A 23,635-nucleotide genomic window follows, 5' to 3' on the forward strand; every position below is an offset into this window, starting at 1 on the left:
TCCTGTCATTGAAGCAAGACGAATGTCCTGTCATTGAAGCAAGGCGAATGTCCTGTCATTGAAGCAAGACGAATGTCATGTCATTGAAGCAAGACGAATGTCATTTCATTGAAGCAAGACGAATGTTGTGCCATTGAAGCAAAATGAGTTTCTACGTACATTCCAAGTAGTTTACTATAGAGGGTCAATCATGACCTAGAAATGAATGTCGAAGAAAAAATAAGAAACCATAATTCGTCCTTTCTTATTCTGTCATCCGTAACGAAAGGATAAGAGCTGTAATAGCACAGACACCGTTTGTTTGGATTACCCATCTCTGTAGAAGCCTAGCCGGAATGGTGAATCTCTCTCTGGTGTGATTCAATGGTTTCTACAATCGTGTAGTGGTCTCAGGCACCAATACTTCAAGATCCCCGGTGTAAATTGTTTTAAGAATGAAAATGATGTGTCCAGAGAATCTACAGTGATCTACTGTCATCGCATGGCACGAATGAATTGCTCGTTATCTTATGTTCGAATGGTGGCTAACAAGCGGACTTTTTCAGTGAGACCGCGTGAATGGTGTTTTATGCCGCATTATTCCAGCATAATCGGAATCTGGACCAGACAAATCGGTGGTCGATAGTGAGACCGACTAACCAGGTCACCTCTGGGAGATTTCCTCTGTTTCTATCTACCTATCTACCTTGTTTGTCGGTTGAAGATGGGTAGAAGGGACCCATTCTGCCCAGGGCCTCCAACTCAATACTTACTTTCTCAGAACCTTATATCCGTTGCACAAAGTGTTCCTTGCGCTCAGACTGATATACCTCACACAGCATAACTGCAACATTAACCTACAGCAATATGACAAGGAGTACTATTGAAAACAACTTTTTTATTATACAAACACAACGTTTCAATCCTATTTATTGTTTCTAATATATATTTCCGCATGTTCCCATGTTTATTTTCCGGTGAACAGTTGATTTGCCTTTGCATGTGTTTGTGACATGTGTCACCGGTGGGGCAATATACGCTTATCACCACTATGTAATATTGACTCATAGTCACATTCTGATGATGCTCGGAATTGTAAAATCGAATCTGCTTTTAGGAAAGATTGTTTATGGCTGTGGGAAGGGTTTTGTCGCTTTTAATTACCTTTACACGTTTATTGAGTATGGGGGATTACGTTGAGGTGGGGCCGGACAGGGCGGGTTCGGGTCGGGCCAAGACGGGATAAGACGGGTCAAAGTAATTACTGATTAATTATCCTAGAGTTTTAACCCTAACAAGGGGAATTCCCCTTGAATTGTTTCACTTGGAGGACGATTTCGTCGTTTTTCAAGGTCTATGTTTCGTTTCTGTAACGTATAATTTGGGTCAAGCAATTGTGATTAAATATTGCCTAAAATATTAAAATTTGAAAAGTTGCTATGTTGAATTTACTTGCCCTTCAAACAACAATCATACACTAAAGATGTGAAACTTAATTATGTTATCGTTAGAAAATCTAATCACATTATCCAACCCAAGTAACCTGATATTTATACCCCAATAGTATTCAAATTTCCTCAGTGCGCGCAGTCAACCTATTCATGCGGATCCTCATGTTCTTTTTCGGGGAACCCAGCAATGTTAACTTCGCTGTGTATACGGGTGAGTGAACGGCTTGAAGGCTGAAGGTACACTCTGGGCTGTTCTATGGATATGTAACCTGCACCCCTTCCCAGAGAGATAGACCTTGTGCTCACAGGTGAGATAAATGTACATGTAGATGCTTTGATACAAAGGAAGTACACATACTATGCAGTTTGTGCTATTTCTCCTACAGTTACCTGTGTTCAGATGATCGGAGATGACGGGTAGAATGAGGAAGGGGAGCGCTGGGGGACAGGCAGGACCATATTGTCTGTGGTATATTTTGTGTGAAAGGTGTTCAGTGCTTAGAGTAACGTAGTATCCCAATTTCAATGGTTTATCCAGCATTGATCTATATACTATTGTGACTTGCGACAGTGAATAAAGATGAGTGGAGTGTCCTTGTGTTTCTGGCTTGCTGCACATATAGCTCTGTGAGCGGGGTGGGGGGGGGGGGGGGGTGGGGGGGGGGGTGGGGGGGGGGGAGGGGTCAACTCCAGACCAATACAAAGCATTGCCCATTTATCCCTAAGGAGCCATTCACGGTCACACTGCCATATGCCGCATGTGCGACACATGTATGCAGAATTAACATCTCATCCACCTCACGTTTCAGTGGCCAACAGGCCTGCCTAACCAAACATGTATATACATGTAACTATATACGTCTTTGTTCTAAGGGGCGGTCGGTTAGCCTAGTGGTTAAAGTGTTCGCTCCTCGCGCCGAAGACCCTGGTTCGATTCCCGACATGGGTACACTGTGTGAATCCCATTTCTGGTGTCCCCCGACGTGATATTGCTGGAATATTGCTAAAGGCGGCGTAAAACCATACTCACTCACCCCCTCTTTGTTCCAACTTAATTTATAAGCAGCTGGCCCATACATTGACTCTGTATTGTTGGTCACGGTAATAATAGTCAAGATGATTTTATCTGTTTTGTATTGTCTACACTGTGAATATTTATATCGATATATTTAACTTACTATAACTCAGGATATCTAACATAAATAAACTCCCTTATAACACCCATACCCCGCCAAACTGCTTTCGATGCATGTGTAACATCGGTCCCACAAGTCACGTGATAAACTGACCTAAATGTGTATAAAGAAATAAATGTAATCCAACACTGACAAGATAATGAAATGTGACTTATTTAAACCTGAACCAAAACCCTAAAATTTATAGTTGTTTAAAACCTATTTTGTCTCTTTACAGGTATTTAGGTAAAGCAGCCAAAAGGATCGCCCTGTTCGAAGATTTTCAATTTACAAACTACAGATTTTATTTCAAATCCATCATCAATACAATACAAGGTTAGTTCTAAATTTGCTCTAGTTACTAGTTTGCTCTACCCCAATATCACGTCAACTGAGCACTGAGACGCAGGCGTTCTCAGTATAATACACAGTTCAGGACAAAACTGTGCTTTATAACATCACACGTGGGATAGAGCAAACATTATTTCTAAAATTAAATACGTTTATGAACTTAAAGAGTGTTGGGACTTTTGAGTATTCAAAAAGTCCATATTAGTTTTCATTGTGCACTTTGAAGGCGTTTTGTATAGGCCGGTGAGAATCGTCCAAAAACACTATAATGGATTCGTAGCTATGTATTTGTTTGTTTGTTGTTTAACGCCGAACTCAGCCATATGACGGTGGTCTGTAAATAATCGGACCAGGGTAGAATAGGTCTTCAGCAACCCATACTTTCCATAAAAGGCGACTATGCTTGTCGTTAAAGGCGACTGACGGGATCAGGTGATCAGGCTCGCTGACTTGGTTGATGCATATCATCGATCCCAAATGCGTTGATCGATGCTCATGATGTCAATCACTGGATTGTCTGGTCCAGACTCGATTATTTACAGACCGCCGTCATGCTGGAATATTGCTGGGTGCGGCGTTAAAGAACAAACTGACAAATGTAAATAATCGAGTCTGGATCAGATCTTAATCATGGCTGTTACTCCACCAAAACACTCTGGTCTGTCTCCCTGATGCTGGTAATATATTAATTCCACTGGAGACTTTCTGTTGAAATGGCAAATATTTACAACATTACTTAAAAGTGAATACATTATTTCATTTAATACAGTGTACCTGGGATGTATAAATACCAACCAGTGAGCATCACAAGCAGATAAAGAAGCTATTTGTGTAATGACTAAAATGTATAACCTCTTGTTGAAAGACGTTAGATTAACACAAAAAGGCAAGAACGAGAATAAAGTAGGTTATGTGTCACCATAAATTTCGCAAGGAAACATAAAATTGGGTTTTCTCGCCTGAGAGTTTCAACATGCACGATGACAGTCTTACAATAGGAAATGTGTCAATAGGAAGTTTTGTCCAGGATGTTCAAGGGGAGCGTGAAATGTCGTGACCAGTGCCCCGTGACTGAGAGGACTGACTGAGACTTTGAAGATACGTTGATTATTAATGTGCCTGAAGCTAGGTATTTGACTAATGTACTTATTTTTCGAATGTCGGTTCCTCACTCTGAAGGGAATCTTAGTTGTCAAAGATTCAGATAACAGATTCCTTAAGTATTTAGATTCAGGATTTCACATTGTTTGCGTTTTGTTCACTGGTTAAACTTTGGTGAAAGCCGTATAAGTATACGTTCACAAAAGTGTTCATAGTTTGTTATTTAGTGGTCTTGGTCAAGTGAAGTTTTGCACAATTTAGAGAACGGGTGAACTGGTGGACATGGAGAGTGTTTCGGTGGTAGGTATGCGAGTATCACATGTGGTACCTCATCCAAAAGGTCTGGAGACTGCTAATCTGGAACCTGGACGACAATGATCATGAAGATCCTGGTAATACCCAATAACATTGTCAAGTGATGAGAGTAGGTTTTTTGTCATGTCCGTTATATGTTTTCATTGCCTAGTAGCAATGTATTTGACAGAGGCACACTCGTCCGAAAGTTACTCGCGCCACGTCAGTCTGTGAAACTTCGCGTGTCCCCACGACAAAGATTTTAATTTCTTGTTGATTTCTATTGTGGCATGCCAAGAATCAGTTGCATCATACTTGGAAAAGATGTTCAGATAAGGATTTGTCTCCTCGTTACACACGTTTTGCTGCGGGTCTTAATCTACCCAGAGTCATAAGACTGTGGTAAATTTCGTTTGAAAGGTGTTCACTACATATGTTTTACTGTCCCGATTTTGTACCAAGATAAATGTATACCGTGCGAATCCATCTTTAAACTAAATGTTATGAAGAGAAGTGTCATATTTTAGCCAACCCCATTGTCATTCATTTCAAAGTTTATTACACAAAAGGCAATAGGTCAAGGGTACCCCATAGCATCATGTTTACATGAACTGCTGTAACACTTTGTAAAGATTAGTATCTGGTGTAGCCTCCCCTACTTTCGATTCCCTCTGTGCAACTTGCCCTCATGTTCCTGACCAGGTTCCTAACCACAGCCTGAGGGATAGCGTTCCACTTCCGGGGCAAAATTGTTTGCAAGTCCCACGATCATGTGGAATAGGGTGACTCCTGTAAACACGGCGCCCTAGCTCATCCCAGACATGTTCGATTGGGCCAAAGTCAGGACAGCAACCAGCCACTCCATTCTGCGTACTCCTTGTTGATGAATAAAGGCGTTGACCACGTTACCACGGCGAGGACGTGCGTTATCATCGTGCAGGATCGGGGCACCTCTGAAGAGAAGCATGGTCCTCATGAATGGTACCACAATGGGGCCAGTATCTCGACGCCATGACGTTGTGAATTGAGATTTCCAACAACAACGTGTAATCGTGTCCTTGCCACCCCAGGCCATTATCGAACAACCCCCACATGGATTATGTGCCACTACAGTCGCATCATGAAAACTGTATACTCGCCTTTGGCCATCATGAAAGCACATTTTAATTTGCTTTCATCATTACATAGCACTGATGTTGATTCCAACGCTGATGATGTCGGCACCGTTGCAAACGAGCGTGTCTGTCACGTAGTGTCAGTGGTGGACTATTTGCAAGACGTTGAGAACGGAGACCAAGAGAACGCAATCTGCTTCGTATGGTGGCCTGGCTAATGTGGACATTATTGGCGTTAGAGTGTTCACAAGGTACCTATCCTGCCTCTATGTTGTGACCCTCGGACGACCTGGTCTTCAAGCATAGGCAGCTGTTCAACTATCCTGGTACCGCTACCACAGCCTCGCAAAACCTCTCTAAGTGACGTTAAGACGTGCAGCCAACTGACGTTGACAACACTCAAAAATCGACGCATTGTTTGACGTGTTTCCTGTTATTCGCTACTATTTATAACCATGTGTCCATATCCTGATATGCACGAGCAGCAACTGACAAATAGTTGTGTTCGGGCGATACGATTTGTGACCATGAACACAATGTTTAAATTTGTGAAAATTTGCTCAGCATTTACCTGCTACTGAATTAATTAGCATGGTTCAAATATTGTTTTGAATATATCAGCCACAAACATTTACATCAATATGGACTGTAACAAATGGGGCTTTGCTTATTATAAGTTTTAGATGTAAATAGGAGACCTTCAGTTCTATCGTTCATAATTATATGGGTGACCCATCAATAGTTGTAGCCGCCGTGATATTGGTGGAATATTTCTAAACGCGGCGTAAAACAGTGTTTAATAACATCAGTTTCATCAATATTTTTACATTGTCTGGTCATTCGCATCGAGACGTCGGTAGCACTGTGCAACTGTACTCTGAAACGTCTATTCTACATCTTGACGGATAATCTTCCCACGGTAGACACTGCTATATTTCAATCAAAACACCAGCAATGCATAGACACACTGCGCATGAGCATCAGTAGTTGTGGACAGGACTCTGGAACCGCTCCTGGCTTCTGATTGGTCGAGAGGATCACGTGACCTCTGTGACGTCACATCCGGTCACGTGACCTGCGCATGCGCGCGGAGCATGATGGGACTTGCGTGCGCATCCAAGATGGCGTCGCATCCGTTTCCGGTGGCGCGCGCCTCCAAGATGGCGTCGCATCCGTGTCCGGTGGCGTGCGCCTCCAAGATGGCGTCGCATCCGTTTCCGGTGGCGTGCGCACCCAAGATGGCGGCGCATCCGTTTCCGGTGGCGCACGCCTCCAAGAGGGCGTCGCATCCGTTTCCGGGGAGGAGGGATGGGGAAAAACCCAGAGAAACGGTCGTACAAGGTGAACAAGATCGACATGGTTGTTGTTCTTTTGTTCTTCTAAAAATAGAAATAGAAAAGGCGGTGGTGGTGAAGGGAGGGAGGAGGAGGAGGAGGAGGGGTAGGGAGGAAGGCGGGAAGGGAGTCGGGTTCTTTGTTTTGTTTTGTTTTGGTGGGTGTGTGGCGATGGCATGTGGAGATGATAGTTCACTGAGACGAGCTTATCATACACAGTCGACGACTCTGCCACTTTGTTGCTAGGTTGACGTCATATCGGCGAAGGATCTTGCAACAACATGTCACAAATCATGTCATCGGGTTTGGTGATGTGTTTGTCAACTTTGAGGTGTAAGGTTTCGTTCCACAAGGCGATCGTGTATTGTAGCCCACGATGACAGCCGTTCGTCTAAGTTAAACGTCGGTGAGTGGCAATCACCTCAGCGCTACGATCATGGTGTGGAATTCTAAAGGTGTTGGCTGAATTCTAAAGGTGAATCGACAGGCACAGACATGAACGTGATGTAGGTATATGCCTACGTACTGTCATTCGTGTCTCCATGGGGTGCCACGCGTGACTACAAACACACGTTTATCCATAGGATGATGCATTGTCACTCGTTTATTTATACCGAGGTGCTGGCACTCGTGTATGTTGACATGTGTACTGTCACGCGTGTCTTCATGTACACGTACTGTTATTCTTGTCTCCATGCCAACATGGTGCCACGCGTGACGACAAACACACGTTTATCCATAGGATGATGACGTTGTCACTCGTTCATTTATACCGAGGTGCTGGCACTCGTGTATGTTGACATGCGTACTGTCACGCGTGTCTCCATGCACACGTGATGTACTTCATGTCTTCAAACACACATGGTGTACTACGTCTCTCCATGTAAACGTGATGTACTTCATGTCTTCATGCAAAACGTAGTGTCATGTGTGTCTTCAAAAAGACATTGATCCATAGGATGATGACGTTGTCACTCGTTTATTTATACCGAGGAGTTGGCTCTCGTGTAGGTCTACATACGTACGGTCACGTGTGTCTCCATGCAAACGTCATGTACTTCGTGTTGCCATGCAAACGTGGTGTCACGCGTGACAACAAACGCATGTTTATCCATAGGATGATGGCGTTGTCACTCGCTCATCCACGCCGAGGAGTTGGCACTCGTGTATGTTTACGTGTCTGTTACCATTTGTGTCTCCATGCAAACGTCATGTACTACGTGTTTCCATGCAAACGTGGTGCCATGCGTGTCTACAAACAGACGTTTATCCATAAGATTATTATTTATACCGAGGAGTTGGCACTCGTGTATGTTTGCATGTGTACTGTCACACGTGTCTTCAAACAGACGTGGTGTACTATGCGTCTCCATGCAAACGTGATGTACTACGTCTCTCCATGTAAACGTGGTGCCACGCGTGTCTTCAAACAGACGTTTATCCATAGGATGATGACGTTGTCACTCGCTCATCCATGCCGAGGAGTTGGCACTCGTGTATGTTTACATGCGAACGGTCACGTGTGTCTCCATGCAGACGTGATGTACTTCGTGTCTCCATGCAGACGTGGTGTCACGCGTGTCTCCATGCAAAACGTTGTGCCACGCGTGACTACAAACAGACGTTACTAGAAGTTTAGATCAATACACATGCGTGACGTTTGCAAACGTAGTGTACTTCGTGTCTCCATGCAAACGTAGTGTCACGCGTGTCTCCATGTAAACGTGGTGTCGTGTGTGTTTTCAAACAGACGTTTATTAATATTATTATTTATAACATTTATATTTATAAGGATAGAGATCGAGAGATCAATAGACATACGTGGTGTTTGATTCGTGTCTCCATGCAAACGTGATACCACTCGTGTACACAACCATACATACAACCATACAAACATACATAGAGGCGTGGTGTCACTCGTAGGCGTGTACCTCCAAGAGGACTGGGGAGGGTATGGATTCTTTTGGATTGTTGTTTGTACTGGCAAAGCAAAGGATGAAAGCGTTCTTTTGGGAGAGATGGGTGGCCCTGAAAAGGGCCGTTGGAAACAAACTGGAAACAAGCTGGACGAGGCTTGTCTCTGTTTTACATTACTTTCCTTGATCTCGATACTAGATAATAATACGGACCACCCCAACAGTCGGGGACGTCAACTCCGCGTTGTATAGCTTGTTGTAAAGCTGCAATAGCCTCAGACTTGTTCTTAAACCAGTGTGGGCTCTGCGATAGGATCGTCTCCGATTCACCAGGTGGGTAGGTCACTATTGTCCACGAATAGACTTTACTCATCAACGGACATTGTTGACTGTTGGTCTGACACTTCAGACAGCTGCATCCAGACGACATGGTTGATCTCTCATTCAGTGCTTGGACTGTGACGGTGTGCGTGGCTTCGCTCTTTTTTAATTTTTTATAGGAGAGGCACTGAAACCCTGCTTCCTGATTGGTCGAAAACGCAGCACGTCGATGGTTCCGTTCCGGCGCCTGGTCTGACATTCGGTTTTTCCAAACCGGACACAGACCCTTGTGATGGGTGTACAGGCAGTCTTATATGGGTGTACATGCAGCCTTACATGAGTGTACAGACAGCCTTACATGATTGTACAGTCAGCCTTACATGAGTGCACAGTCAGCCTGACAGGGATGTACAGTGAGTCTTATATGGGTGTACAGACACTCTAAAGGGGTGTACAGTCAGCCTTACAGGGATGTAAGTCAGTCTTATATGGGTGTACAGTCAGCCCTACAGGGTTGTACAGTCAGTCTTATATAGGTGTACATGGTTCACGTGGCATCTATACCAGTGATGTATGTTAAACAGAATCTGGTGGTGGTTCCTGTGGCATCTGCTAATGATGTAGGTTGCTGACAGACTCTGGTGGTGGGGCCTGTGGCATCTACTACTGATGTACGTTACTAGCAGACTCTGATGGTGGTCCATCAGGCATTTACTACTGATGTACGTTACTAACAGACTATGGTGGTGGTTCATGTGACATCTACTAATGATGTACATTACTTAGAGACTCTGGTGATGGTTCACGTGGCATCTATACTACTGATGTACGTAACTAACAGACTCTGGTGATGGTTCACGTGGCATCTATACTAATGATGTACGTAACTAACAGACTCTGGTGATGGTTCACGTGGCATCTATACTAATGATGTACGTTACTAACAGACTCTGGTGGTGGTTCACGGGGCATCTATACTAATGATGTACGTTACTAACAGACTCTGGTGGTGGTTCACGGGGCATCTATACTAATGATGTACGTTACTAACAGACTCTGGTGGTGGTTCATGTGGCATCTACTAGTGATGTATGTTACTAACGGAATCTGGTGGTGGTCCCTGTGGCATCTGCTAATGATGTACGTTACTAACAGACTCTGGTGGTGGTTCATGTGGCATCTACTAATGATGTAGGTTGCTGACAGACTCTGATGGTGGTCCATCAGGCATCTACTACTGATGTACGTTACTAACAGACTCTGGTGGTGGTTCATGTGACATCTACTAAAGATGTACGTTACAAACAGACTCTGATGGTGGGTCATGAGGCATCTACTAATGATGTTGGTTGCTGACAGGCTCTGGTGGTGGTGCATCAGGCATCTACTACTGAGGGTAGAGGCTGAGTTATGATGTAAACGCTGTCTGTCATGTCTGTGCTCAAGTAAGTACAACACGTGTTCAGGTACAACAGCACGTACAACTAAGAACGTTTTTACTTAGTTGTACGTGCTGTTGTACTTGAACACGTGTTGTACTTACTTGAGCACAGACATGACAGACAGCGTTTACATCATAACTCAGCCTCTACCCTCAGTAGTAGATGCCTGATGCACCACCACCAGAGCCTGTCGGCAACCAACATCATTAGTAGATGCCTCATGACCCACCATCAGAGTCTGTTTGTAACGTACATCTTTAGTAGATGTCACATGAACCACCACCAGAGTCTGTTAGTAACATACATCAGTAGTAGATGCCTGATGGACCACCATCAGAGTCTGTCAGCAACCTACATCATTAGTAGATGCCACATGAACCACCACCAGAGTCTGTTAGTAACGTACATCATTAGTATAGATGCCCCGTGAACCACCACCAGAGTCTGTTAGTAACGTACATCATTAGTATAGATGCCCCGTGAACCATCACCAGAGTCTGTTAGTTACGTACATCATTAGTATAGATGCCACGTGAACCATCACCAGAGTCTGTTAGTTACGTACATCAGTAGTATAGATGCCATTTGAACCATCACCAGAGTCTCTAAGTAATGTACATCATTAGTAGATGTCACATGAACCACCACCATAGTCTGTTAGTAACGTACATCAGTAGTAAATGCCTGATGGACCACCATCAGAGTCTGCTAGTAACATACACCATTAGTAGATGTCACATGAACCACCACCAGAGTCTGTTAGTAACGTACATCAGTAGTAGATGCCACAGGCCCCACCACCAGAGTCTGTCAGCAACCTACATCATTAGTAGATGCCACAGGCACCACCACCAGAGTCTGTCAGCAACGTACATCATTAGCAGATGCCACAGGAACCACCACCAGAGTCTGTCAGCAACGTACATCATTAGCAGATGCCACAGGAACCACCACCAGATTCCGTTTAACATACATCACTGGTATAGATGCCACGTGAACCATGTACACCTATATAAGACTGACTGTACAACCCTGTAGGGCTGACTGTACACCCATATAAGACTGACTTACATCCCTGTAAGGCTGACTGTACACCCCTTTAGAGTGTCTGTACACCCATATAAGACTCACTGTACATCCCTGTCAGGCTGACTGTGCACTCATGTAAGGCTGACTGTACAATCATGTAAGGCTGTCTGTACACTCATGTAAGGCTGCATGTACACCCATATAAGACTGCCTGTACACCCATCACAAGGGTCTGTGTCCGGTTTGGAAAAACCGAATGTCAGACCAGGCGCCGGAACGGAACCATCGACGTGCTGCGTTTTCGACCAATCAGGAAGCAGGGTTTCAGTGCCTCTCCTATAAAAAATTAAAAAAGAGCGAAGCCACGCACACCGTCACAGTCCAAGCACTGAATGAGAGATCAACCATGTCGTCTGGATGCAGCTGTCTGAAGTGTCAGACCAACAGTCAACAATGTCCGTTGATGAGTAAAGTCTATTCGTGGACAATAGTGACCTACCCACCTGGTGAATCGGAGACGATCCTATCGCAGAGCCCACACTGGTTTAAGAACAAGTCTGAGGCTATTGCAGCTTTACAACAAGCTATACAACGCGGAGTTGACGTCCCCGACTGTTGGGGTGGTCCGTATTATTATCTAGTATCGAGATCAAGGAAAGTAATGTAAAACAGAGACAAGCCTCGTCCAGCTTGTTTCCAGTTTGTTTCCAACGGCCCTTTTCAGGGCCACCCATCTCTCCCAAAAGAACGCTTTCATCCTTTGCTTTGCCAGTACAAACAACAATCCAAAAGAATCCATACCCTCCCCAGTCCTCTTGGAGGTACACGCCTACGAGTGACACCACGCCTCTATGTATGTTTGTATGGTTGTATGTATGGTTGTGTACACGAGTGGTATCACGTTTGCATGGAGACACGAATCAAACACCACGTATGTCTATTGATCTCTCGATCTCTATCCTTATAAATATAAATGTTATAAATAATAATATTAATAAACGTCTGTTTGAAAACACACACGACACCACGTTTACATGGAGACACGCGTGACACTACGTTTGCATGGAGACACGAAGTACACTACGTTTGCAAACGTCACGCATGTGTATTGATCTAAACTTCTAGTAACGTCTGTTTGTAGTCACGCGTGGCACAACGTTTTGCATGGAGACACGCGTGACACCACGTCTGCATGGAGACACGAAGTACATCACGTCTGCATGGAGACACACGTGACCGTTCGCATGTAAACATACACGAGTGCCAACTCCTCGGCATGGATGAGCGAGTGACAACGTCATCATCCTATGGATAAACGTCTGTTTGAAGACACGCGTGGCACCACGTTTACATGGAGAGACGTAGTACATCACGTTTGCATGGAGACGCATAGTACACCACGTCTGTTTGAAGACACGTGTGACAGTACACATGCAAACATACACGAGTGCCAACTCCTCGGTATAAATAATAATCTTATGGATAAACGTCTGTTTGTAGACACGCATGGCACCACGTTTGCATGGAAACACGTAGTACATGACGTTTGCATGGAGACACAAATGGTAACAGACACGTAAACATACACGAGTGCCAACTCCTCGGCGTGGATGAGCGAGTGACAACGCCATCATCCTATGGATAAACATGCGTTTGTTGTCACGCGTGACACCACGTTTGCATGGCAACACGAAGTACATGACGTTTGCATGGAGACACACGTGACCGTACGTATGTAGACCTACACGAGAGCCAACTCCTCGGTATAAATAAACGAGTGACAACGTCATCATCCTATGGATCAATGTCTTTTTGAAGACACACATGACACTACGTTTTGCATGAAGACATGAAGTACATCACGTTTACATGGAGAGACGTAGTACACCATGTGTGTTTGAAGACATGAAGTACATCACGTGTGCATGGAGACACGCGTGACAGTACGCATGTCAACATACACGAGTGCCAGCACCTCGGTATAAATGAACGAGTGACAACGTCATCATCCTATGGATAAACGTGTGTTTGTCGTCACGCGTGGCACCATGTTGGCATGGAGACAAGAATAACAGTACGTGTACATGAAGACACGCGTGACAGTACACATGTCAACATACACGAGTGCCAGCACCTCGGTATAAATAAACGAGTGACAATGCATCATCCTATGGATAAACGTGTGTTTGTAGTCACGCGTGGCACCCCATAGAGACACGAATGACAGTACGTAGGCATATACCTACATCACGTTCATGTCTGTGCCTGTCGATTCACCTTTAGAATTCAGCCAACACCTTTAGAATTCCACACCATGATCGTAGCGCTGAGGTGATTGCCACTCACCGACGTTTAACTTAGACGAACGGCTGTCATCGTGGGCTACAATACACGATCGCCTTGTGGAACGAAACCTTACACCTCAAAGTTGACAAACACATCACCATACCCGATGACATGATTTGTGACATGTTGTTGCAAGATCCTTCGCCGATATGACGTCAACCTAGCAACAAAGTGGCAGAGTCGTCGACTGTGTATGATAAGCTCGTCTCAGTGAACTATCATCTCCACATGCCATCGCCACACACCCACCAAAACAAAACAAAACAAAGAACCCGACTCCCTTCCCGCCTTCCTCCCTACCCCTCCTCCTCCTCCCTCCCTTCACCACCACCGCCTTTTCTATTTCTATTTTTAGAAGAACAAAAGAACAACAACCATGTCGATCTTGTTCACCTTGTACGACCGTTTCTCTGGGTTTTTCCCCATCCCTCCTCCCCGGAAACAGATGCGACGCCCTCTTGGAGGCGTGCGCCACCGGAAACGGATGCGCCGCCATCTTGGGTGCGCACGCCACCGGAAACGGATGCGACGCCATCTTGGAGGCGCACGCCACCGGACACGGATGCGACGCCATCTTGGAGGCGCGCGCCACCGGAAACGGATGCGACGCCATCTTGGATGCGCACGCAAGTCCCATCATGCTCCGCGCGCATGCGCAGGTCACGTGACCGGATGTGACGTCACAGAGGTCACGTGATCCTCTCGACCAATCAGAAGCCAGGAGCGGTTCCAGAGTCCTGTCCACAACTACTAGCATCTAAACTTTATTTTTCTTGAAGTCAGTGAGTTTTGGCAGAGTATATGGACTCTCACTTTATATTGTTGTAGTGTCGTGGTATTATTAAGTTCAGAACATCACGAATAAACAATACATTATGTTGAAAGATCATCTCTGTCTATTTACGACCTTGTGCTTTCATTAAATGAGAACAGTGCCCTTTGAACCAAGTGGGCTCCAATGAAATCACATAGCCAAAATGACAAAATGACTTGACGGACTTGAGTCTCTCGGACCCCCCTTACCTAAGCTGGACCGAGTTTGATGCTAGATTTTCCGATGTATTGCATGTATTTCTAACTTAGTAATGTTTGTGTGTATAATTGTTATTATGAATTTTGAAATCGACATATTAAAGTTCCTATAATCGGTCTTGGGGAAAGCTGCGTTCTTTATTGCCAGTTTGCACCTTGAGTGATCAGTCTGTAAGCTCATAAGCTCCAAATGTTGTATTCATACACCACCCTTGTATCAACAATGTCTTTTTTCAACGCTGAATTTAGATCATGTCCAAAGGCGAAGTGAGTACCATATATATACTGCACTCTTTCCAGACACCGAATCTAACCACCGATCCATTTAGTCGCATCTTACAAAAGTATACTTGTATATTGCAAAATCTATTTTGACCCGGAATCCCACAGATGTCTAGATGTCGATATACATGATATGAAGGTCATTGGGTCACTGCTGGTGGAATAGTTTTGGTACTTTAATGTTAATGTCTGAGGTTGGGGTAAGGTATCAATGACCAAGACATGTCTCCAGCAAAGACACTTTAATATGTCTGACATGCACAACTAACAATCTAGTCAAGTCAACCTGCACGAGGCAACACTGTGGGTTAATGGATATGGTCCAACGTATATTGTATGGGATCTTTGGAGTTTTGTTCACGGTTGATCAGTGGCGTTGAGTGTTTTTCCGATGCTTCTTTCTTTCCAGTGGCCGGGATCCCATTTGAAGAAAAAACAGGAGTAAAATAATCATGAGCCCATTCTGTTGCAAGGATATTATTGCAAATTTGCCCTAAACGCCAAATCTGTTTTGGCGGATAATTGAGCCTGCCTATTCTCTTGCATTGACGTTTGTATTTACTTGAACTGGTTCGATGAATCTGCTGGTTGAATGAAGCTCCCGTGGTTCAACATTAGCTAAGTAGCATTTATCTGTGATGAGCCTATTACAAAAGAATTGTATGGGCCGAGACATTAAAACACCACACACACACACACACACACACACACACACACACACACACACACACACACACACACACACACACACTACACAATACACACACACAATACACACACACACACACACACACGAACACACACACAAACACACACAAACATACGAACACACACACACACATACGAACACACACACACACGAACACACACAAAAACACACACAATAAAAACATTTCTCATGCTAATAGTGTGAATAACAGGTGCCCTTGGGAGAGCAGGACATGCTTACCTCTTTCGCAAACTCCTGGTGTCATCACCTTTACGTCAAATGGAATCTGTTTCAGCCGAGTTCTTGCCGAGGGAAGAAGCATGCATGTGTTCCTCATGATGACCAACAATATGGTTTATTTGTTGATTGCAAAGGGGGACAATTGCAACACATTCCAAATCATCTGCCATGCAATATAGCCGCAGTTGAGCAATGGCACATTTCAAAAGTTCCCGAATTTTACTTATTTAAATCTTAATTCAAACTCACTCCCACAAATCGAGTCTTGTGTGTTCAGAGGATTGTTTAATCTGACTGTGTTGTTACTTGCCCAAAACAAACTCGATGACTCCTTCCCTGATGACATTTTCCGTGACCTTAAGAACTTGCATACATTAAATCTTGAGAAAAATAGTATGACGTCATATCCGGGTCCGGTGTTTCCTCCTCTCATCAACCTTCACAGCCTATATTTAGACTCAATTCCAGATCAAGCCAGGTTCGTCAGAGGCTTGTTTAATTTACCAGCCAAGAACAAACTCGATGACTCCTTCCCTGGTGACATATTCCGTGACCTTAAGAACTTGCATATATTAAATTTTGAAAAGAATGATTTGACATCATATCTTGATCGGGTGTTTCCTCCTCTCACCAGCCTTCAAAGAATATATTCAGACTTAAATCGAGATTCCAAACTCGCCAATTTAAAAGTTCTCTAAATGGACTGACGTTTAGTTTATGGAGGAGATTGTTGAATAAAAAAACCCTTTAAAATACAACATTCCAGAGTTTAAATGAAACCAAGCTATTTCAACTATCTCATAATGGAATAGGAATTCAGAAGAGTTTACACATCCTCTATTCGCTTGTAGGCAGGAACAGGAGGAGGATTTGGCTTAATGGGACAAGTACTATTTCAGTCCAACACAAGGAAGACATTGATGACGATATACTAACATAAAAGAACACGAAGTATTTAACACAGATATATGTATCATTGAGAAGAAATGGTATATACTTGATTGAAACTGGTTCTATCAATAAAGATCCTTTCAGGGGATGCATTGAAATGCTTAATGTGTCTAAAAACTTTCTGGTTGGTGATGGTGCTTTTTTTCCATAATAATGTATGGGTCTTCCCGTTTAAAGTATCTTGATCTCAGCTACAGCGACTAGTATATGGCATACCACACACACAACTGTTTGGGCCTCCAGCAGCACAATTACCACAATATTGTATATTTTGATGCAACGGGAGTAACTGACATGAATCTTCCAGATCAAGATGTGACATTTCACAATACAGATAACCTAAAGACCTTTCGTTTGGGATATAACAACATACATTTCAAACGTGTACATGGTTTGGAACATGTAAATCACGTTTACTTATCAGGGAATGACATTGGTAATATAAGTGATACCTTTTCCCAATCATTCTCAAATGTCAGAAAGCTATCTTTGAGAAATCTGCAATTTACAAAATGCTAACAACTCAATAACAAACTCTGAAAGTTTTAGAATGCTTAAAGAAAGATTAAATTAGATTCAAGCAATAAGTATGAGTCAGGATGAAATAAAATATGTATTTTTTTTTGTAAAAATATTATTTCCTGAAGTTTTACTTGTCCTCACTTGTTTGCATGAGCACCCACCTGGCCTCCCCTCTCCACGAGAGAGAGAGAGAGAGAAAGAGAGAGAGAGAGAGAGAGAGAGAGAGAGAGAGAGAGAGAGAGAGAGATGGGGGAATCGAGAGAGAGAGTTCTAAAATACAAGATCCATATTTTTTTGTGTCAGGCAATTTCATTTTTTTCAACATGTTGAAATATCACTTTTCTCACGAATTTTCCGGAAAATTAAAATTAGTTTTACTTACCCACCCTTTCCCGAGAAGCGCCGGTCCCTTAGGTGTTATCATGATATTTCTATGGAATAAGACATTACGTTTTTGTGATGGTCATGCGTTCTTTTGTTTCAGACATAATGCTGAGGGCACTGCTGGTTTTGCTGACAGTGAATCTGTGCCAAGGAAGTGGACATGTTTGTGACTTGTATTTTGACAAACAATATGGAGGCATCTTTGCTGATTGTACAGGCAGAAAACTTCAACAGGTTCCAAACTACCTTCCGGGAAACATAACAGCCCTGGATATCAGTGGGAATGATCTGAAAATAGTCCAAAATAACACATTTTACAAATTTAACAAGCTCATTTATCTGAACATGAACATGAACCTTTTGTCAAAGTTTGAGCCACGGGCATTTAGTGGCTTGTCCAATCTTACCACTCTCCTTCTTGCCCGAAACAAATTAAGAGACCACAAAATGTCTTTCCCAGATGAACTTTTCCAAGACCTTATGAGTTTGCAAACTCTTAATATCGAACAGAATGAAATGTCCTCTTATCCAGATTGGGTGTTTCTTCCTCTAATCAACCTCCACAGTCTGTATATTGACTCAGTTCCTGCTCCTTTGTTTGGTTCAGGATTCTCCAAACTAGCAAATCTGAAATTGTTACAGATGGATTCACGGTTTCTGTATGAAGGAACATGTTCAACTGCACATCTCACAAATGAAACATTTCAGAGTCTAATTGAAACAAAACTTGAAGTTTTGATTTTAAACTTTTGCTCAGATTTATCACACTGCGAGTCTGGCGTTTTAGCGCCACTAATATTTCTAAAACATTTGGAACTTACCCATAATCAAATAGGAATTCACAATGCTTTACATCTGCTCCATCCCTTCGTAAAGCAGAATATGAAAAGAATTTGGTTCAATGGTACATTCAAGTTCAAAATGCAAGATGAAAAAGACATTGTCGATAGAGTCCTAACTAAACAAAGTATGCGTTATTTGACCCAAATATGTGTCACTGAAGTATCTTTGAGAGGTAACCAGTTATATTTGATTGAATATCAATCACTCTACAAAGATCCGTTTGAAGGATGTTTGAAAAAGCTTGATTTGTCTGACAACTATGTTGTTGGGGATGCAGGTATAATGTTTTTCCTGTTCAGATTTTCTGAACTTGAATATCTGGATTTCAGCTTTCAAAGACAGGATGAAGACTTTCCAAGTTCTGTAACATTACATGTAAACTCTTCCATAACAGTCACGTTGCCTCCAAACATTATATATTTCGGTTTTTCTGGTACACTGACAGGTGCCAATAGTGTCCAAGAAATCGTTTTTCAAAACACACACAAACTTGAAACTGTAATGTTTGCTTCTAACTTGCTGTTTGGTTTAATGAAAGTGAGGGGTTTTGAAAATGTGAGCAATGTTGATTTATCAGGAAATAAGTTTGACAATGTGTTTGATTTTCACTCATTTGCAAACGCAAAGCGGTTATCTTTACGAAATTGCAAATTACATTTTGCCCTTGAACCCTTCAGCGCACACATCATATTCAATTCTATGAAATCTGTAGAATATTTGGATGTCTCTATGAATCAGCTCCAATATATACAACTACGTCCACTTTCAGATACAATCGTTCATCTAAATCTATCGCATAATGAGTTTGATACCATTCCCATTGAAACACTTTATTATCCACGCCTTATCCTTATCGATTTGTCATTCAACCTCATTGGATATCTGGATAAAGATACCAGATCGAAACTCGACTTGTCAGCTGAAAAGAACAACCTCAAACTTATTGTCGAAGGAAACACCTTTTCGTGTAGCTGTGAAAATCTAGACTTCATTATTTGGTTGATGGATACACCAGTGATTTACGAGTCTGACAGGAACTTCGCTTGCCTTCTGAATAATGGCAGAATGACGGGAACCGTTGATGTGGCCAACAATTATAAAAGTCTAAATCGCTACTGTACAGGCAAATTGACCCTCAGTCTCTCAGTCACATTTATGGTGGTAATATTTACTTCCATTTCTGCATCATACATGGTCTCCAAGAATCCAATGCGATATCGTAATGCTTTGATGAGAATATTTGGATTAGGAATCAAATATTTAACACCCAAAGAGTTTGCTTTCACCTTCTATATCGGATATTGTGACGCTGACATCCCTTTTGTCTATAGGAAACTGCGACCAGCATTGGAACTGTGTAATTCCCCCTTGCGTCTCTTCCTGAAGGATCGGGATGTTCTTCCGGGGGTTGTTATTGCCGACGGTATTATTTGCGGTATCACTAACAGTTGGAAGTCTGTCCTGGTGATTTCAGATGACTTTCTTGAAGATCTTTCTCAGTGGTCACAGTTTACTCTTGATGCAGCCCTGTACTCTTTATCGGATCTGATTCCTAACCGGATTATTGTGATACTTATGGGCGCCGTGCAGGCGAAGGATCTCCCAGAGATTCTGCTGAATGTTGTGGAAGAGGAGTGCATACTACGTGTTGAGGATTACCAGGATGGGGATAAGACTTTGTGGAAGGATCTGAGAAAAACTGCCGGTGTTTGATAAGGTCAAACGTTTTCATTGCAGCAACTCAATGGATGGTAGGGAAAGGTCTCAACTGCTTGGGGACAAACTGCCCTATTGTAGTATCCCGGTGGTTGCCATTCTGTGTGTACATTTTCATATTTTTGAAATGTCAGATGATTTGACATCAGTGACAAATCTCTCAGATTTGCCAAATGTTTTGTGATCTAAATCTTAAACAATGTTTGACAATGTGCATTTATTGTAAATTGATTGTTAAGAAAAATGGTCTGCATAAATATAAAGTGTCATCAATACACATACTCGTATAACTTACATCTGAACTTATACATTTTTCACATCCTTTGATTTCTATCTTTTCCAATATGTTTTGTTTCTGAAAGATTAATTAATTCTTTTCATCAGAACTGCATCCAAACTGGGCTATGATTTATGTGTATTTATGTAAGGTAGGATTCAGTTCAAATATAAAAGGACTTATACTGAAAATAAGAGTGGCATTTCCTTGAAACCATTAATGATGCCAACCTTTGTAAATACATATCTGTTACTTGTAGTACTGTCGATATGTTTGGCTTTGATAATCGTTGATTTTCACAAACATATCCATAACCATGATATAATCTGTGTATTTGGCTTTTATCATCTATTTGTCTGGCTTATATCGTCTGTTTATTCGGCTTTAATCATCTATTTATTTAGCTTTCTTCATCTGTGTATCTGGCTTTCATCATATGATTATCAGGCTTACCTTCAATTATGTATCTGACTTTTATTTCATACGAGAAATGTTTTACAAATGGTTATAATTCTTTAGGCGTCTATGTTCCCAGTAAATTACTTAATCTGTAAAAGAATGTGTTATATCTATTAAACATTATGTAAATTATATAAACATATATTTTTTTATTTGAAGTTTACACGATATACGGCTTTTCCATTGGACGAGAGGTCCGTCACATGACCGCGAAATTGACGTTCATAAGTGTATGAACGACACAATTTGATGTTCATACGTTTTTCAAGAGACCGTGTTGAAATGACGTAAACACTGACGGACTACTTCCACATCCCTGGGGAAACCCCTGGGAGTTCCCCAGTACGAAAACATACAGAAGTGTTGTTTCTCATTATTTAGACCCTTTAATCTTGAACGTAGCGATTAAGCATACATTAGGATAAGTCAGAGAGTTTGATGCATGTCCGTCCAAGGATACCCTCGCTACTACCCATCTTAGAGAACAAAACGAAGAAAAGCACATTCAAACTACCGTAATAGAACTACGATAGTAGAAATTCGGAACTCTGTCCCGTCACGTTTATCGTGTCGGTCATTTTGACGTCTTGGCCTTGATGTAAATATATTACGACGCGCTGTCAGTGTGACTGACTTACTGAGGTAGTTCTTAACAGACCTTTTCCTTCTGATGAGGATATTATTTGTGTACATTTGTTTACAGCAACTACAAACATTGTTCTGTTGAGCATGTTGAGCATTCATAAGCTCATGTCACCTCTCGGTTTAAGGAACTTTTTTATTCCGCGACACATCTGGTTGTTGTATGGCTGTCAGTGTAAACATGAAGTCACACATACCAAATATATGTGTATAGATCACTTTGTTTGAGTTCATGAACCTTCATAGAGTGAGGGCCAAATTGTATGAACGTCGGAGCTTGCGCAAGTCAATTCTTAACCCCCTGGATTGCGCAGGGACATATATGTCCCTCCTCTGTAACCCTCACTTTGAAGTCGAATAAAATTAGAAATACATCACCCACACAAATACATTATATCATCCACTGGCATTTTAGACCAAGCAAAAGTACTGTAAATGACCTCTGAAAATTAGGAAAATAGTAAATGATGCCATTTTTTACACATTGCTAAATCACCACTCACGACGTTGTTTACAGCATGTTTTGAAATCTAAATTTCGGATATTTACTCGGAGAAATGAATTTCAAAAACAGCATATTAGTAATCACGGGTATCTGTCGTGTATGAAATCACCTATGGTCATTCCAAAACGTCTCCGATAACCCTAGAATCGTTTCGAATGTTTTAGAAAATACGCAAACACGAACGCCGATGTGACACGTATATTTCAAACTTAGCTGCGATAGATACATCCTTGAATTCCTCATACATTTTCGAACGCTGTGCTCGTCTATTCGTTCATGATATTGGCTCAACATTTTCAGAATATGCATGAAAATTTAAGAGAATCGTAGGAAGAATTAGGGAATTTAGAATAGATACATTGCAATGATTTGATATTTTCAACAGAAATTGTCAAAGTTACCGTCCTGTGTGACGCCATGACTGACCCAAAATCACGCACAACGACAACGGTATTTATCGGAATTTCTGACTATTTCTGTCAGATGAGAATGAGAGTGCACACGATCATGCTGTTTACAGTTTCAGTTATGATGTAGATTTTGCATATCTTTTATACATTTTCTTCACATAAATAATTGCACTTTGGATATTTGTCAATGTTCAAAATGATATCATACGTAAATATAGGCCACAACATGTATGAACGAACCTTTGATAATATCCTGTTTGTTTGAACATTGTTTACATAAAAATTGATAGGTTTATAGTGTCGAATACGATATTTCTTTCCTTTGGTTTGTTATATTGTTTCGTTTGGACAAGTGTTACAAGATGAAGTGTAAATATAACTGCGGCATGTACGTATGTCTTGTCAATATTCATATAACCAATGTCCATGAATAGCCGTTTCACTTTATTGAACTAAAACTGAATACATTACTTTAACAAAATGGATAATATTTTTCGTTAAAATATATGCACACATTTCTGAATTGAATTGTTTTTTATGTCGTTTGATATACAGAGCAGTGATATCTAACAGTTCGCCAGGTGCGCGTTTGTCACTTAAGGATTGACTGTGTATTTTTTTCGGTTCATTGAGGTATGAATCGAAAAACCGATGTGCAAACTGTATGAATCCGCGTACAGTCAATGCTTATAATTAAATTCGACAACGTAAAACATGTTTTATCTACAATAGTTTAACCCAAAACAGTTGCATATATCAAAACAGACAAAAATAACATTGATAAACATTCCAGGTGTAGGAATACATAT

The 23,635-nt window shown here is 42.0% G+C and overlaps 1 protein-coding gene across 2 annotated transcripts; it reads left to right on the plus strand.

The window, feature by feature from the left end:
* Positions 1–1,587: 1,587 nt before the first annotated feature.
* On the plus strand, positions 1,588–21,401 carry LOC124111015 (toll-like receptor 2). Of its 2 annotated transcripts, XM_046470547.2 has the most exons (3): positions 1,588–1,738; positions 2,844–2,941; positions 18,075–21,401. In XM_046470547.2, exon 3 carries the CDS (start codon positions 18,080–18,082, stop codon positions 20,528–20,530), a length of 2,451 nt encoding a protein of 816 aa, XP_046326503.2. In that variant the 5' UTR covers positions 1,588–1,738; positions 2,844–2,941; positions 18,075–18,079; the 3' UTR covers positions 20,531–21,401. The 2 variants fall into 2 exon arrangements, with proteins under 2 accessions (XP_046326503.2, XP_048239940.1); XM_048383983.1 differs by lacking the exons at positions 1,588–1,738; positions 2,844–2,941 and having other exon boundaries at positions 18,073–18,208; positions 20,149–21,401.
* Positions 21,402–23,635: the final 2,234 nt, after the last annotated feature.

This window comes from Haliotis rufescens, unplaced genomic scaffold (assembly GCF_023055435.1).
Source record: "Haliotis rufescens isolate VD_foot unplaced genomic scaffold, xgHalRufe1.0.p SCAF_5, whole genome shotgun sequence".
Taxonomy (NCBI): domain Eukaryota; kingdom Metazoa; phylum Mollusca; class Gastropoda; order Lepetellida; family Haliotidae; genus Haliotis; species Haliotis rufescens.